Raw genomic sequence first — 17,030 nt, 5'->3', positions numbered from 1 at the left:
CAAAGTCAACGCCAGGGACTGTCCACTGTCTCTACATGCTCATCCAGGAGGAGTGAATGCTACAAGTCACTGACTGGATGCAATCTGCTGGGTTTCCTTAGATAGAAAAACTTTTTATCCAATTTGAATAAAAAGCTAACTCCGACTGCACTGTTCAATTGTTAGGATTAATTGGAATGTATGAACCTGACTGTTGTGAAGTGCCTTGAGACAACATGTGTTGTGAATTGGTGCTATATAAATAAAACTGAATTGAATTGAATTTTTTCCATTTGTGGATAATAATAATAATCTCGCTGTGGTTCACTGGATTTCCAAAACCTTAGAGATGGCTTTGTAAACCTTTCCAGATTGATAGATGTCAGACACCTTGTTTCTCACCTGTTCTTCAATTTATTTGGATTATGCGTTGCTTTTTGAGATTTTTCAGCCTACTTCATGTTGTCGGAAAGGTCCTTTTTAAGTGATTTTAATGAAACAAAATGAAATAATAATTAAAAACCACTTTTTGTATTTACTCAGGTCATCATTATTTGTGTGATGCTCTGAAGCAAGTGGGCAAAAACCCCAAAACACGGGTTCCAAGTCCTTGGATTGGCGGTCTGAAAGTGCACCAGATTACATCCAAATTTACAGCTTTTCCTTCAAGGTACATAACTTTAGATAATCATGTCAAGAATTTCAGAAAAACAATCTGGTCATATAATATGAACAGAAAAAAATTATTAGGACTGTAATTTGAATACTTCATGATAATGGGTTAGTGTATTAGTAAAAAAATAAAATTCTTGACTTTCAGATAAGCCAGTCACCAGTGAAGCCGGTCAAGCTGAAAATCTACTCATTGCTAGTCGCCAGTTAGGTAATTGGCGCATCTCTAAATCAGTGATTGTAATTGGATTTCATTCTGAATCTGACTAATGGTCTCAGTTGTAACTGGATTAAATGGGATTGAACTGGATTACATGTAGATGGATTTGAATTGGTACAATTAGGCTATTCTGTATAACTTTTGTTGTGAAGTGATGCTTTAAATAACTAAATTGAATGAAAACACACTGTGGCTGTTATTTGAATTGACATTAATATACGATGTGAACGATGGAAAATTCCTAGAGTGTGCACACAAACTTGGGTAATAAAGTGGATTCAGATTCTAAACTACATCAGCATGGCAAAACAGTGCACAATGCATCAGGAAGAAATTTGTTAGAATTTCTTTTCAAATCAAGTTTATTTATATAGCGCTTTTCAGCAACAAGGCACTCAAGGCGCTGTACATACGGAAAAACATTACAATTATACAGAAAATCAAACAACAGAGGTAATAAAAAAAAATAAAGAGAATAGAATAGAATGATGGATAAGAAAATGAAAGAAAAATTGGACTGAAAACGTAACTAATTATGGCTAGATGGCCCAGTCAAAGGCCACTCTAAACAAATAAGTTTTGAATCTTGATTTAAAGCAACTTAGGGTTTTGGCGCTTTTACAGTTTTCTGGGAGTTTATTCCAGATTAGTGGAGCATAAGAACTAAAAGCTGCTTCTCCATGTTTGGTTCTGGTTCTGTGTATGCAGAGTAGATTTGATCCAGAAGACCTGAGAGGTCTGGGTGGTTGATACATTGACAACAAGTCTGTAATGTATTTTGGTGCTAAGCCATTCAGTGATTTATAGACTAACAGAAGTATTTTAAACTCTATTCTCTGAGCTACAGGGAGCCAGTGTAGGGACTTTAGAACCGGGCTGATGTTCTCCACTTTCTTAGTTCTAGTGAGGACGCGGGCAGCAGCGTTCTGGATCCACTGCAGCTGTCTGATCGACTTTTTAGGCAGACCTGTGAAGACACCGTTGCAGTAATCAATTCTACTAAAGATGAACGCATGAATTAGTTTTTAAAGGTCCTGCTGAGACATTAGTCCTTTAATCCTGGAGATGTTCTTTAGGTGATAGAAGGCCGACCTTGTTACTACCTTTATGTGTCTCTGAATGTTCAAGTCTGAGTCCATCACTGCACCCGGGTTTCGAGCCTGACTGGTGGTTTCTAGCTGTATTAACTGAAGCTGTGTGCTAACTTTTAACCGCTCTTCCTTTGATGCAAAGATTATTATTACTTCAGTTTTGTTTTGATTCAGCTGAAGAAGATTTTGGCCCATCCATGCATTGATTTCTTCTAAGCATTTACCCAGCGCTTGAATGGGTTCATAGTCACCTGGTGACATCATAACGTATAGCTGTGTGTCGTCTGCATAGTTATGATAACTTACGTTGTTGTTTATTAAAATCTGAGTTAGGGGGAACATGCAGATATTGAATAGAAGGGGCCCTAAGATGGATCCTTGGGGAACGCCACATGTGATTTTTGTGCTCTCTGATGTAAAGTTACCTAAAGACACAAAAAAGTCCCTGTCCTTCAAGTAGGATTTAAACCAGTTGAGTGCTGTACCAGAAAGGCCGACCCAGTTTTCCAGGCGCTCTAATAAAATGGAGTGATCAACAGTGTCGAATGCTGCACTAAGGTCCAATAATACCAGCACTGTGGTTCTTCCACAGTCTGCATTTATACGGATGTCATTGAACACCTTGACAAGAGCAGTCTCTGTACTGTGGTGAGCAGGAAGCCTGACTGGAAGACATCGAAGCGGTTGGTCGTTGTTAGAAAGTTGTTTTAATGTTGAAACACAACTTTTTCAATAATCTTACAGATGAAGGGGAGGTTTGATATAGGCCTGTAGTTCTGCAGTAGCAGCTTGTCCAAGTTGCTCTTTTTCAATAGAGGTTTGATAATTGCTGTTTTTAGGGCCTGGGGGAAAACACCTGACAAAATGGACATGTTTATTATTTGTGTTAAATCAGATGTTATTACAGGCAAAGCTTTCTTAAGGAAAGCTGTGTATAAAACATCGAGACAGCAGGAAGAAGAGCTTAGTTGCTGTATGATTTCTTCAAGTTTTTGCAGTTTATTTGGTGAAATTGGGAAATTTTGTCAAAATCAGTTCTAGTTGGAGACAACTTTGGTACTGGAGTTGATGTGGATGTGCTGACTGCCCCTCTGATCTTTTGGGTTTTTTCAGTAAATAATTTAGCAAATTCATTGCAGGCCCTGGTAGAGTAGAGTTCAGATGCTACAGTTACAGGAGGGTTTGTTAACCTGTCGACCGTGACAAATACTACACAAGCATTGTTAATGTTTTTGCTGATGATCTCAGGGAAGAACGATTCTCTCTCATTTTTCAGTTGTAGGTTATATCTGTAGAGTCTCTCTTTATAGATAATATAGTGAACCTGGAGTCCAGTCTTTCTCCACCTGCGTTCAGCTTTTCAACACTCCTTTATTTTCACTTCTGACTGGTGGAGCACTTCTCCATGGAGACATTTTCTTCCCAGAAACGACTTTCACTTTAATTGGAGCAATTGAATCAATGATGTCTAAGATTTTAGAATGAAAGTTATCTACCAGCTCATCTACAGTGTTACAGGGCAAAGTGGAGGTAGAAGAGTAAATCTGGTTAAAGGTTTCAGCAGCACCGTCCTTAAAGATGCGTTTTCTTATCATGTCTCTTTGGCAAACTGAGTCATTGGAGATGATGCTTTCAAAAATAACAGAAAAGTGGTCAGATAGAGCAACATCAGTTACAGACACCTTGGAAATGTTTAGACCCTTAGTGATGATCAAGTCCAAAATATGTCCCTGTTTGTGTGTTTGCTGTTTAACATGTTGAGTCAAACCAACATTTCTAAGAGTGTCACATAGATCTATTGGACTTCTGTCTTCAGGATTGTCCATGTGAATGTTGAAGTCTCCCACAATAATTAAACAGTCATAATCAACACATATCACAGATAAAAGCTCATTAAAATCACTGAAAAAGTTTGTTTTGGACTTAGGATGCCTGTAAATATTCAAGAACATGGTTCGGACCGGGCTCTTTACCTGGAGACCCAAATATTCAAAAGAGTCAAATTTGCCAAGAAATACTTTTTTACACTCTAATAAATCTTTAAACAAAGTGGCCCCCCCTCCACCTTTTCTTTGTTGTCTACTCTCACAAAGAAAATTGTAGTTCGGAGGCGTCGCCTCTATCAGAATGGGAGCTTCACTAAATTCATGTAACCATGTTTCTGTTAAAAACGTAACATCAAGATTGTGGTCAGTAATGAAGTCATTGATTAAAAATGATTTTCCTGACAGAGATCTAATGTTCAGTAAAGCCAGTTTATATGACTTAGTTGTTGATATTAACTGTGTCTGGTTGTACCTGACTGTTTATGGCTTTTTTTGATTGTTTATTACTGTCTCTTATCCTTTTGGCTTTGTTCTTTCTGTTACATATAAGCACAGAGATTTTACAACTATCTCCTATTAGGGACCCAAGTTTTTCCAGGACATGTTCATTTCTGATAGTTACCACTGGGGCCCAGACTGTATCACAGAGAAGTGATTTGAAGGTCCTGATTAGGAGGAGATAGATTAGGAGGTGGTGGGGCTCTGCAGCATTTGGAAGATGTTGGTTTAGTAGCAGGGCCTCGGCCACGGGGGGTGTTGAATGGAGAAGATGTCAGAGCCATTTGGGTCCCGATTTTAAGAGCTCCTTTCATGTTATCAGAATCCAGTAAAGCAAAAAGCGGGCTTAGTGGGGAGATTGGGGAGTTCTGTGCGGTCTGGGTCTGGGTTTGGGGGGTTTACTGGGGGGGTCGGTCTGGGTCTGGGGGGAGGGGGGTATAACGGGGGGGGGGGGGGGTCCACTTCTCCTGTGGATTTCGACGGGGAGACCTTTTGTGATGACCTCTCTTTCTCAGCCAACTGGCTGATTGTTTCTGCTGGAGCTGTTGGAGGCAGAGTTATCATTGTTGTTGATACTCCATGTTCTCTGCTGAAGGTTGAAGCTGCTGGCAGATTATTTACTGAATAGATTAGATGTGAGACGTCTGGCTCCTGGCTTGTTCAAACAGAAACCATCTTGTTGAAGAGTTGTCTTTTTTCCCAAAAAATATTAAAGTTGTCGATGAAGTTCACAGGTGTAGTAGCACATGTTTTTTTCAACCACTTATTAATCATCAGAAGTCTCTAAAAAATCTTATTTCCACAGAAAATCGGTGCAAAGGGTCCGCTGAGAAACACCTTGATATTGAGATCTCCAACAATATTCAGAAGACGAGTGAAATCCTCCTTCAATCCTTCTGATTTTCAAGCTTAATATTTAGGAATACAGATCAGTACACCTGTGAGTGTGTAAGCACAATATTATTATCTTAGATGTTTAAATCTGCATTCATAATGGTTATTGTACAGAATTTCTGCCCTTTGTGAAGAACTGCTGAGATCTGACATGTTGTTTTGGGCTATTTAATTAGCTGTGATGTCTTACACGGCAGTAAGCATGCAGTAGGCCCTTTATTGTACCGGTAGACACTTCAACTCACGTAGTATGTTGTTAATGGTCGTTATAAAACAGCTTTGGTTTGAAGGTGGAACCAAGAATATATTGTTTATAGCACATAAACTTTGAAACAGCTCTGTTTGTTGTTTTTTTTAAAGAAACTCCACATAATATACATCTTATTAAAAAGACATTTAAACTGTAGTAATGATGTGACACAAATTTAGACTTGTTTTAAAACATTTCATCTTAAAATCAAGAAACCTTAGACACCTAAATAACAGACAATATATTTCACAACCATAAATGGCTTGAATAGAACAATGAAAAGTGTTACAATATAGAGGTAATATAAAATCCAACATCACAGTCCCATTAGAAAAGGTTTACAACCAGCCAAATTGTGATAAAAATAAACAATTCTTCTCAAAGTCCAGGAAATAATTTCTTATTTGAAGCCGCCAACACAAGAAGAAAGCAGGACACAGCAGCTTACATTTTTACACGGCCTCATTTTTATCTGGGAACAGCGAGGGAGCTTTTTTGTGACGTACCGAACATCACAAAAACAGAAAATGGTTTCTGACTAAAATCATCCCTGGGATTTAAAATCACATCTCATTAAGGGTTGTGTGATTTCCGGCCGATGCGTCGGTTCTGCTCGCTGTCACGAGTATCTCGTGCGTCAGCGTCTTTGGTACTCGTCCTGCTTCTCCTTGTAAACCAGCTCGCCCCTGCCGTGATCTGATTGTTTCCGTCACTGAAGGAGTCCCTCTCTTCCACTTTGCTCAGTTATTTTACACTCCTCTCTAGTCTTTTCAGACAATTACCGGAACAAGCCTCTTCAAAATGGTGTGACATTTAATCACTGTAGAGTCTCTGAGGAACCAATCTGGCTGTCTGCAGCCAACCTTTTGGCACTGTAATTATGTTGTGTCCTGGGAAACCACAAAGTGCTCAATCGTGGTGCCTTAACACAACCCGAACAAAAGTGTCACTGTGGCATTAAAGAGCACTGCCATTATGGGCGCTGCTTTGCTCTTTTGACCTGTAATGACATAATTTTCAGCCTGGAATACAGCAGAAAAGCCTCGTCGTTGCACAACAATACGGCGGCAGCTTTAGTGATGGAGGGAATGTTTCGCACAGTGAGTGACTTACATATTTCCAGCCCAGGGTGGTTTTACAGTTTTCACAGTAGATATCAGCCACAGCATGTAAACCTGTGAGGAGAACCCGCTCCTCAGCTGGCCCGCAGCCCACGTTCACCCTGAAAGTAAAGTGAGGAAATTTAATTAGATATCTACTTTAGTAGATAAAAACTATTTCAAAAAAGTATGTTAAAACATGAATATTTCTAAAATTATCTTAATAATTTGTCAATTCGTCTAACATTGTATCTTCCATCTTTATTTAGATTTACAACTGGAAACAAATTGCATTTCCACAGAAACATTAACTAAAGACAGATCTACCACAGTTTTATATCTAGTACAAAGTCTGTTTTAAAGCGGTATTTTATTATTAAAGCACAGATCCTTGCTGCTGGCTTTGCTCATAAAAGGTTCAGCCAACCAACCATTTTTTATTATAGAGCACTTTTTATACACACGGAGTCTATTAAAAAGTGCTTTACAACAGGCAAAAACAAACCCTGAAATTTAGTGCCACTGGGTTGATTTGTCCCTTCAGCCCCTGCAACCCCCATTTCATCCTAACAGACTTTAATTTCGTACCAATAAACAAACCATTTCCTACCTACGTACTTAGCTGACAGGAAGAATGAACCGATTTGCATTGGTTATGCATTGTAATGAATTATGGATATAAACCAAGCATTAAAATTCTCAAATCTCTTGTACAGGTTCATTGTAAATATTTTTTTAAAGATTTTACATTACGTAAGAAAATGTTTATATCTCATCAGTTCATTGTGTTCCAATGTGGATTTCTTGGGGCAGTCATCTGTTATGAAATATATACAGTCATATTGAAGAAATTAGAATATGGGTTCTGATGAGACTCGTTGGTCAGATTAAAAATACCTTTCTCAACGGACAACCTTTAAGCAGGTGTTAAATATACTTTTCATTAAGCCAACATTTCTGCATTAAAATGATAGGTCATGTACTGACTGTGCATCAGTTTGTACCCAGTTCTGAGGCTTTTCATACTCCGTTTGACAACCAACGATTTAAAGTAGTCTACTTTTAGTCCTATGTCTAATTTTCTAACAGTCGGATCAGAACCACGATCAGTGGAAACAGTATGCATTACAATATCTTCAGAAAAATATGCAATCAATTTATGATTCCTTAGCTGCATAAATGATTAGAAATAAACTGACATGGTTAAGTACTTCGATACAAAATGCTTTGTTTATGGGTTTGAAATGAAAGTAGGTTGTGACGACAAAGCGATTACGAATTTGAGGTCACACTAACAATTATACTACCGTATTTACTACAAAAACAGAATATCCTAACTTTATTCTGTTTGAGACCACAGCCTTTTCTTGAGGGTAATCTATCCCAAGTCTAAGAAACATTCCAACTCTCCTTCTACCTAAATGTACTAAAAATGCTTTAAAAACAATTTAACTGAGGGATGGAGCAACAAAGGACAACAACAAAACCCCTTAAAATTGCACACAGTGTTCACACAAAGGTTTCAGTACCTTTTGAAGAGTCAATGTTTGAAAATGAGTTATTCATCCTGTCAAGCCTGTGGAATACTTCTTTCATTCAACTGATTGCAGCAGTCGAGAACAATGACTCCGGAGGCACAAAGCTGTTGCAAGGTGACACTTAAAACTGTCTTTGGTCTTTGGGGCTCGACGTCTGTGTTTCATTAAGGCCCAAACAGAGGGAAAGCAAGTCATAAAACACTACAAGTTTTATTGAGTTCAAAGAGATGGGTGGTTTTTTTTCTGCAGTCGTCTGAAAGTAAAGAATCCCTGAAAATAACGTGTTTTAAATGTAAATTGCATTATCTGTCTACGATTGGTTGTCACCTCACAAACGATTGTATTTTACCAATTCATACACCATTATTAGTGACTGGGAACTTACAAATAAATACACTAATAGGAATCTTAGTGAATGCAAATTGCTTAATTTGAATTGAATTGAATTGAAGGAAAGTGATAACCCCCCAATTATCCCATCCATTATTATTATTATTATTAGTAGTAGTAGTATTTCTGTCTTTATATAGCGTGTACGTGAACATCTGCTTTTAATTCTAAATACACATCACATAAACCATTATCAAACCTGTGACAAACGCATCAAAGATTATTTTAATTGCTTGTTAAGGAAGAAAAACAATGATACTTACACTGAATTAAACAGATAGGCTCTTCCTTGACTGCCTTGAAATGACTGAAACACACAGAAAGAAAGAGAGAAAGTTGGTTGACATTAAGGAGCAACATCAACAGTGCTGAGATCAGAAATGCTAGCAAATGATGCCCCGGGGTGCTTTTTTCTCCCCGTGACTGCTGTGCATACTTGTTCTTCCACCTTGTCAAGGTTTCCACACAGAAGGTTGGCAGCAGATAAGAAATAAGACGAAATAAAAAAAATTCTGGAGGACGAGCACGAACACACCAGAGAGCAAGCCTGTCAGTTTTTTTAACACCACGTCTTGTTTATTGGGAACTTGTTGTCATGCAAGTTGTTACATCAGAGCTGAAAAACACGTTCAACCTTTAAAATCACCGTCACCATATTCTTTTTGTTTTTCTTCCAAATATTTAAACAAGCACTTCTGTGAGAGGATGCTCCAAGCGGAACATTCATCAGCTATGAGGAAAAAGCTGAAAGTGTGTTTTGAATAAAGTTTCTTGGCAAGAACCCATTTGATTATGTACACTCCTGATAAAAATCTAATAAAAAGTCACATTTTCCTTCAGCAACATTAAAATCTAGAGCTGCAGTTTGGGAATGCTGGGCAGCAAACATCTCATGAGCATACTGTTCCTATGGTTATACAGCTGCAGTGTTTTCCAGCTGTATGGAGCATAGATGAATGCTGCCCTGCCCCTCCCTAACCTATTGTTGGGGGAAACTGGGCTATGCTTATAAGTTATCTAAAGTGATTCAAAGTGATTTGAAACCACAGATGTAAGCTACAAGTGCATTTTGCTAGGGCTATCTGAGTAGATAGCCAAACCAACTAAAAGTGGATTGGTATAATCACAGTTATGCTCTATAAAGAGCACAATGGCTAAAAGGTATAATATTCTGCATAATACGATCCTGCATCCTCAATATCAAGCAACTGGATTGATTAGACAAACCATCTCACACCTGGTTTGAGTTAAACAGTGAATAGAATATCCTCTATTAAGTACTAAAACCCTTTGCATCCCTTTGGAAAAACTATAAAAAACTGACCAATAATATTACATTTGTTTTATTGTAGATTGTTAGCCTCAAGTTAGAAATTACTTTCTTCAAGTTCAGGTATGATATGTTGCTTTCTGCGTTCTTTTAGCCTACTTCGTACTGTCAGACAGGTTCTGTTTGTGTGATTTCTTCATTCTACAGGTCTAGGAGTAATCAAGCCTTGGTGTGACTAGTAAAACTAAACTAAGCTTTCCCAAAAAAGGGGGTAATCACAATGGTCTTGGTTTGAAATTAAACTTTGAATTAATTAAACATTTATAGCCTCTGCACATGGTCGCGTGCTTAACCACTACACCACCAGCGACGCTCCCAATGAAACATTTAACTTCGACAAAAAAGTGAAAACAGAAAAAATCTGTGAGGCGGCAACTTTTTTTTTACACAGCTTTCTATTGATTTGAGAGGGAAAATAAATTGTCCTCATTTCTTTTTTTCTCTGCATTGCATGTGTGCATGTCCTACCTATCACATCCTACAGTTTGGTGTTTGTGATTTTAAGTGTAATCTGCCCACACGCATGCAGTTCAGAGCACCAAGACGCAGCCTTTTAACAGCACGGGGGAACTAGGTCAGTCCCTGCGGAGTTGACAACAAGACTCAAACAGCGTTTAGGCCAGAGAGGGTTGGGGGTTAGTCCATGTGACAAGAGCTGGGGGTCATATCTGTCTTTCAGCGGGGATCACACATCAACCGAACCAATGGCAAAAAAAGACAGCTCCATCTCTAGCTGCCCTTATCTGTTTCCCACATTCTATTTTTACTTTGGCAGCATTTTTGCCCTCTCTACCCGCACTGCTGAGCCTCGCTGGAACTCACGCAACTAAAACATAGGAACCAGAAAAATCTGAAAGACCAGAAACAAAAATGATCATATTCTTAGAACGCAGACACACTCTTTTAGGTCAGCATTACAATCCCACAGACACCCAACAATCCTATTAGAGGGATCCTGCAGGGATTGTTTTCCAAAACATACCAATCATCAGACTGCAAAGGGAGGAAATCTTGCAGCTTTTCTTTTTTTGTATTGCCTTGTAAAACTACAGCGTAGTTACGGAGCTTATTTCCTTAAGCTGCTGCAACTGTGCTTGTTCCTAAGAAATGATTTCTACAAAGCAAATCTCAAGATCACTGAATCCTCTTGACTGCTCGGACTGAGGGATCAATTTGTCGCACTGAGAAAACACAAAACACATTGTGATAAGTCGGGGCACTTTAAACTGTGTAATTATAGATATTAAAAACAGTTTTTTTAAAAGAAATCTTAAGCCAAAGCTATTAAGAAACCTGCTGAGGTTGACTTTTACCATCTGTCTCAACAGATGTCGGCTACAGTAAGCGAGGGTTCATCTTCTGTAAGTTAAACCCTCAGGCTTTGATTTATTTATTTTAGAGACAGCATTTTAAAGACTTACATGTCTGTAATTTCACATAACATGATGTACGGTGGGGTCTCTATTTAAGGAAACTATAAAGGTATGAGGCTAAACGCATAAATTAACTCAATCACTATGAAGGAATATGAAACAGTCTATTCCAAATTGATTGGTAAACTTTGAGGATTGTGTATGAAACGTCAGTTGCTATATTAAGAAAGAACAGGCAGGTTTAGCTTATATGACAACATGAAAAAATCTGTCATATTGAAAGATGATGAAATCACATTTTAAATTAAGAAATACTGACTTCAGCAAAAATGCTGAAAATAACAAGTGTATGTCGTTTCTACTTAATGACTGTATCCAAAATAGTTAACTACACGTCTATTTATTTCTATCTAAACTGTTTTAGGCTTTTGGAAAGACCCACTCAAAGTCTTTTTAAATAACAGTAATATATACACTGTCCTTCATCCTGTTAAATTAACCTAAAAACCGACATCATGGTTGGATTAAACAAGACCTTTTGATCCTCCCGAACAAATTTTCTTTTGTCTTTTCAATTATTCTTTTTGCAAAGATTAAAAAAAACCTTAATGTTCATCTTCATCCAGTAGCAACGTATCTAAACTGACCATTTTATTTTAGCATGATGAATGTCAGCATTATCTTTTAGCCTCTAATGTATCTGAACTCTCAGAGGAAGGTTTGTTCAGAGATTTCAGATATTGCACTGCAATTTATTACTATTAAAAAAAGAAATTATATTTCTAATGTAGTGTTTAAATCCTCCAGAGTAGTTCCAAAAACACACAGAATCAGTTTCAATGTGCAATATATGACCTTACTAAAGAGCTTAATATGAACCATTCTTTTGATTAGATTTTTTTCCCCCAGCTTGATATCAATTTGCATTCTGCAAGCTGTTTTATAAGTCCGTTTCAAGATTAATCCAAATAGCGGTTTAATTATGGATTTTTTCAAATCTTTAGTGGTTAAAACACTTACTATCTCTAGTAACCTAAGGCAAACAGGACTAAAAAACTTCAGGTTTTGAATTAATTTGGTTTAATTACGACATTAACATTGAAGAACAAAACAGCAGTGCAATATTGACTTCTTCGGTCATGGTCAGTATCTTGGAAAACATCCAGAGAGGTGGGAGCCTCAAATGGAGCTGCCTCCATTATTGGGGAGAAATGAAGAGTGTGATCATCCCACAAATGGGCTTCCATCAGGCAGATGGGTGGGACGAAGCCAAGGTGCTGAATAAAAACATTCAGCCAGCTCGTTAGTATTCAGACCACATCGTCCCGATCCAGAACCACGTTTGCACTGCAGGCCTTCACGCTCTGCTGACAACCGCTGCTGTCTTTGCATGACGACGCCCGGATCTGCTGCATGATGCAACTTGTATCTGATAGAAAATATGAGCTGACAGCAATGTAGAAAAGGTTCAGGATGACTCTCTATGGATCTGATTTTCTGTTTTCACAAAGTTTACAGGCCAGAAATACTGGCTTAAAACTGAAAACTGAGTGACTATGTGCTGTCCTGTTATACTTTATGCTAACAGACCAGTGTTTACCACAAAATCTGCGTTGTCCTATCGAAGTTACTGGCACAGCCAAGGTGCTCAATGGCTTTCAGACGACGGCCTCACTCAGATCCGCCACTAACAGAGGGATGCATTTACATGTATCTCAATATAATCTGGTATGTTTAGCAAGCACGGGGCGACAGGGGAAAAGTACCTACAGCTGATACCAGAACCCCTTACATGGGCTGGTATGAGATTCTTACAGCAAGATAACCCGGTTTTTACACCAAAATTGTAAACAAAAAAAAACAAAAAAACAATGGTAAAAATAAATGTCTTGATTATTGCAGTTAGAATATTGCATCTTTATTTTTATTTAGATTTTTCATAGACTCGACCAAAAACATTGAAAAAGATTCCCCAAAATCTTGATTAGCCAGCCTGCAGTCCGCTGCTTTACAGACCTGCTGTTCCTAGCTTACCAGCTGCAGTTTAAAAAAAGCATTGGCTTAAGAGTGACCGATGGAGCTCTCTAACAATTTTTTTTTTTGTAACAGAAGTATTATTTTTAAGAGAGGGGAAAAGAGCAGTATCAGACAGCTTACTGGCAGTGCACAGCAACAGGCAAAGGAGGGGGAGAGTGGCCATACTCTACGCACTTTCTCTTGCATTTCATACAATAACTATAAAACGTGGGAACACTATATAACCTTCGGCTAACCTGATACAGTAGGATGCCTGGATGCCATGTGTTATCGGGTGCCAGCTATAGTACATTTTATAGAGACAATAGTACTCGTACTCGTCGTCTTCCGGGTCGCGGGGGCAGCAGACTCAGCAAAGACGTCCCTCTCCCCAGACACCTCCTCCAGCTCCTCCGGGGGGAGCCCAAGGCATTCCCAGGCCAGCCGAGAGACATAGTCCCTCCAGCGTGTCCTGGGCCGTGCCCTGGACCTCCTCCCACTGGGACGTACCTGGAACACCTCCCGAGGAAGGCATCCAGTATAGATGCCCGAGCCACCTCAACTGGCTCCTCTCGATGCAGCGGCTCTACTCCGAGCCCCTCTCGGATGGCCGAGCTCCTCACCCTATCTCTAAGGGAGAGCCCGGCCACCCTACGGAGGAAGCTCATTTCAGTCGCTTGTATCCGGGATCTCGTTCTTTCGGTCATGACCCAAAGTTCACAGCCATAGGTGAGGGTAGGAACGTAGACCGACCGGTAAATTGAGAGCTTCGCTTTTCAGCTCAGCTCTCTCTTCACCACAACGGACCGGCACAGCGCCCCGATTACTGTGGCAGCCGCACCGATCCGTCTGTCAATCTCCCGCTCCATTCTTCCCTCACTCGTGAACAAGACCCCGAGATACTTAAACTCCTCCACTTGAGGCAGGAACTCCTCTCCAACCTGAAGAGGACAAGCCAACCTTTTCCGGTCGAGAACCATGGCCTCGGAGGAGCTGATCCTCATCCCATCTCAGAGACAAAAGGTTATTGGAAATTCTTGTAAGAATTTGGTTTTGTTTTCCTCTTACACCAAAGTACCCCAGGATTTATTTATTTATTCTCATAAAACGTAAGTAGTGTTGGATTGCATCACCTTTATTTACCTTTTATTATTCATATTTTGAATGCAAATCAGTCTGTCCCAACCCAGCCAGTAAAAGAATGTACTGCTGTTTTGATTTTGAAACATTTTAAACCTAATAATTTAGGATTTATAGTTGTTTTAAATAAAATATAAAAATCATAAACTAAGAATTCTTGTTATATTTTGATGTGTTAGGAAAAGAAAATGCTTTCTTTGCTAGTTAAAGCAGCCTTGAAAGAGTTTTTGCAACACCTCAGTCCCACTCAAGGTCCAACAGAGAAGATATATCACCACTTATGTGGTCCTGTGAAACTTAAAAAACAAACCAAAAAAAACACAGACGGTTTCCATATTTAGTTCAACATCTGAGGGGAGGAGGGGCTGCGCTGCCATGCCTGCCACATTTCCCTCTGACCCATGTGCTCCGGTTAATCCTCTCCTTTGTGCCACTCCATCTGTATCTTTGCTTGAGAGTTGGCATGCCTTGAAGATTCAGGATATAAACTCGGGGAGGGGAAATCGTTTGTTTTAACTTGTGCTCTCAAACTGTAGAGAAATCAGGCAGAACCTTCAGAGATACTCCACCCACTTCTGTTAATGTTTGCGTGAGAATTTAACAAGCATCATAAGAGCAAGAAAGAAGCTTCTTCCTGCAGCACGGTGACTTCAAGTCAAACGAGGCGAGCGTCTCTTGGCAGCATGTAGTGGAAAACACCAGACAACGGTGTCATCTTCTCTTAAGTAACATAATCAGCTTAGAAGGGTTGATGCAAGGGACTGCTTTGGACCAGTGAATACACACATGCCGGCGAGGTTTGACAGAGACAATACAGCTGATAAGCAGATAGGAAAGCACTATTAACAAAATCAAAATATAGATATTGATCACGGTAGTCTACCTAGAGCAAAATTTTAAGTTAAAGTGTAAATACCTAACAAAATTATTTAAGACTGTGACCTTTTTTTTCTGCATTTATATTTTGAATGCAGCTTTTCTAACATGGGTGCTTCCCTGTTTAAATCATAGTGAACAATACATTTTAAATAATTCAATTCAATTAAGTTTGTTTATATAGCGCCAATTCACAATACATATTGTCTCAAGGCACTTCACAAAAGTCAGGTACATACATTCCAATTAATACTAATCATTGAACAGTGCAGTCAGAGTTAACTTTTTATTCAAATTGGATAAAAAGTTTTTCTATCTAAGGAAACCCAGCAAATTGCATCCAGTCAGTGACTTGTAGCATTCACTCCTCCTGGATGAGCATGTAGAGACAGTGGACAGTCACTGGTGTTGACTTTGCAGCAATCCCTCATACTGAGCATGCATGTAGCGACAGTGGAGAGGAAAAACTCCCTTTTAACAGGAAGAAACCTCCAGCGGAACCAGGCTCAGTGTGAGCGGCCATCTGCCATGACCGACTGGGGGTTAGAGAGAACAGAGCAGAGACACAAAGAGAACAAAGAAGCACTGATCCAGGAGTACTTTCTATAGGAAGGAAAAGTAAATGTTAATGGATGTAGCTCCTTTAGTCATTTCACCTAGAAAGAAAGAACAGATCAACTCTGAGCCAGTTTTCAAGGTTAGAGTCTGAAAGAGAGCACATAGAGTTAGTCACATTAAAAGCTCAGTCAATCACCATGTCTAGGAGAGAGAAAGGGATAAACACTAAAAGACAGGGCCATGTGGATCATCGGTAGAGGCTGAGCATTAAGTCGTTGCCAGCAGAAGCTTGGACGATGCCCCGCTCCAGAAAGGTGTCACAGGTAGACACAGAGTCAGGCCAGGTGTAGCTTCTAGGAAGAGAACAGAGAGAGAGAACATAAAGTTAAAAGCTGAAATAACAGCAAATAATGCAAAATTGGAGAGTAGTGTGAGAATGTAGCGAAGAGGGTGAAAGTGGTCATTATGTCCTCCAGCAGCCTAAGCCTATAGCAGCATAACTACAGAGATAGAGTGGCTTAGGTTATCCTGAGCTAACTAAGCTTTATCAAAAAGCAGAGTTTTAAGTCTAGCCTTAAAAGTAGACAGGGTGTCTGCCTCACGGACTAAAACGGTAGTTATATATTGTAACTATATTTGACTTATACTGAGATGGACACATTTTTATATATTGTTCACCTTTTAAATACGCAGGGTGTGGATTTTTGAAAAGAAAACCTAGGCTGGAAAAAAAGCAGTTTTTTGCCCCAGAATACCAGAGAGTTTCTGGAAGATTTGGCTGGTACTTTCTCCGGAGTTGCTGCTAATGTATGGACATAAAATCCAGAGTTCCTCTGCTTTCGTTAAATTCCTACAACAAACAATCCTAAATGGAATTTGGTGTAAACTGAAGGGTTTCTTTACTTTTTTCCACAGTATAGATCCACAATGTTGACAAGTCAAAAAAATTGTAATTTCATTTTTACTCAAAATAAACTAAACACCTGATAGTTTGATGAAACAAACACAGTAGTATGACATTTGTAGGAAGGGACCTATAAATATAACAGATCCCATTTTACATTCAAGCTTTTTGGGTTGACTGTGTTCAATTTTTCTGTCTTGTTTTACTCCACTCTCAGGGTCACTCTTTCTTTAAAAGCGCTTGCTTGTATTTTGCCAAGTTTAATGAATTGGTGCACCTAAATCGGCGTAAAAGTTGCCGGAGGTTAGTGTTCCCATTTGCGCTGAAATTTAAATAAAATTAAAAAACTTGGGTTTGCCAAGTAAAAATCTTGCC

The 17,030-nt window shown here is 39.1% G+C and overlaps 1 protein-coding gene across 4 annotated transcripts in view; it reads right to left on the bottom strand.

The window, feature by feature from the left end:
- Positions 1-17,030, bottom strand: part of LOC124877758 (protein yippee-like 1) — a 41,567-nt gene that overhangs the window by 5,366 nt on the left and 19,171 nt on the right. For 3 of the 4 annotated variants that reach the window (XM_047381236.1, XM_047381233.1, XM_047381232.1), the window contains exons 3-4: positions 8,722-8,765; positions 6,544-6,652 (exon numbers count right to left, since the gene is read on the bottom strand). In XM_047381236.1, coding sequence (XP_047237192.1) covers positions 6,544-6,652; positions 8,722-8,765 — 153 coding nt within the window. Of the gene's footprint in view, positions 1-5,611; positions 6,431-6,543; positions 6,653-8,721; positions 8,766-17,030 lie in introns of those variants that run through there. The other variant, XM_047381235.1, reaches the window with a different exon arrangement.

This window comes from Girardinichthys multiradiatus, chromosome 12 (genome assembly GCF_021462225.1).
Source record: "Girardinichthys multiradiatus isolate DD_20200921_A chromosome 12, DD_fGirMul_XY1, whole genome shotgun sequence".
Lineage (NCBI taxonomy): Eukaryota > Metazoa > Chordata > Actinopteri > Cyprinodontiformes > Goodeidae > Girardinichthys > Girardinichthys multiradiatus.
This window is presented reverse-complemented; position numbering and strand designations above follow the sequence as displayed.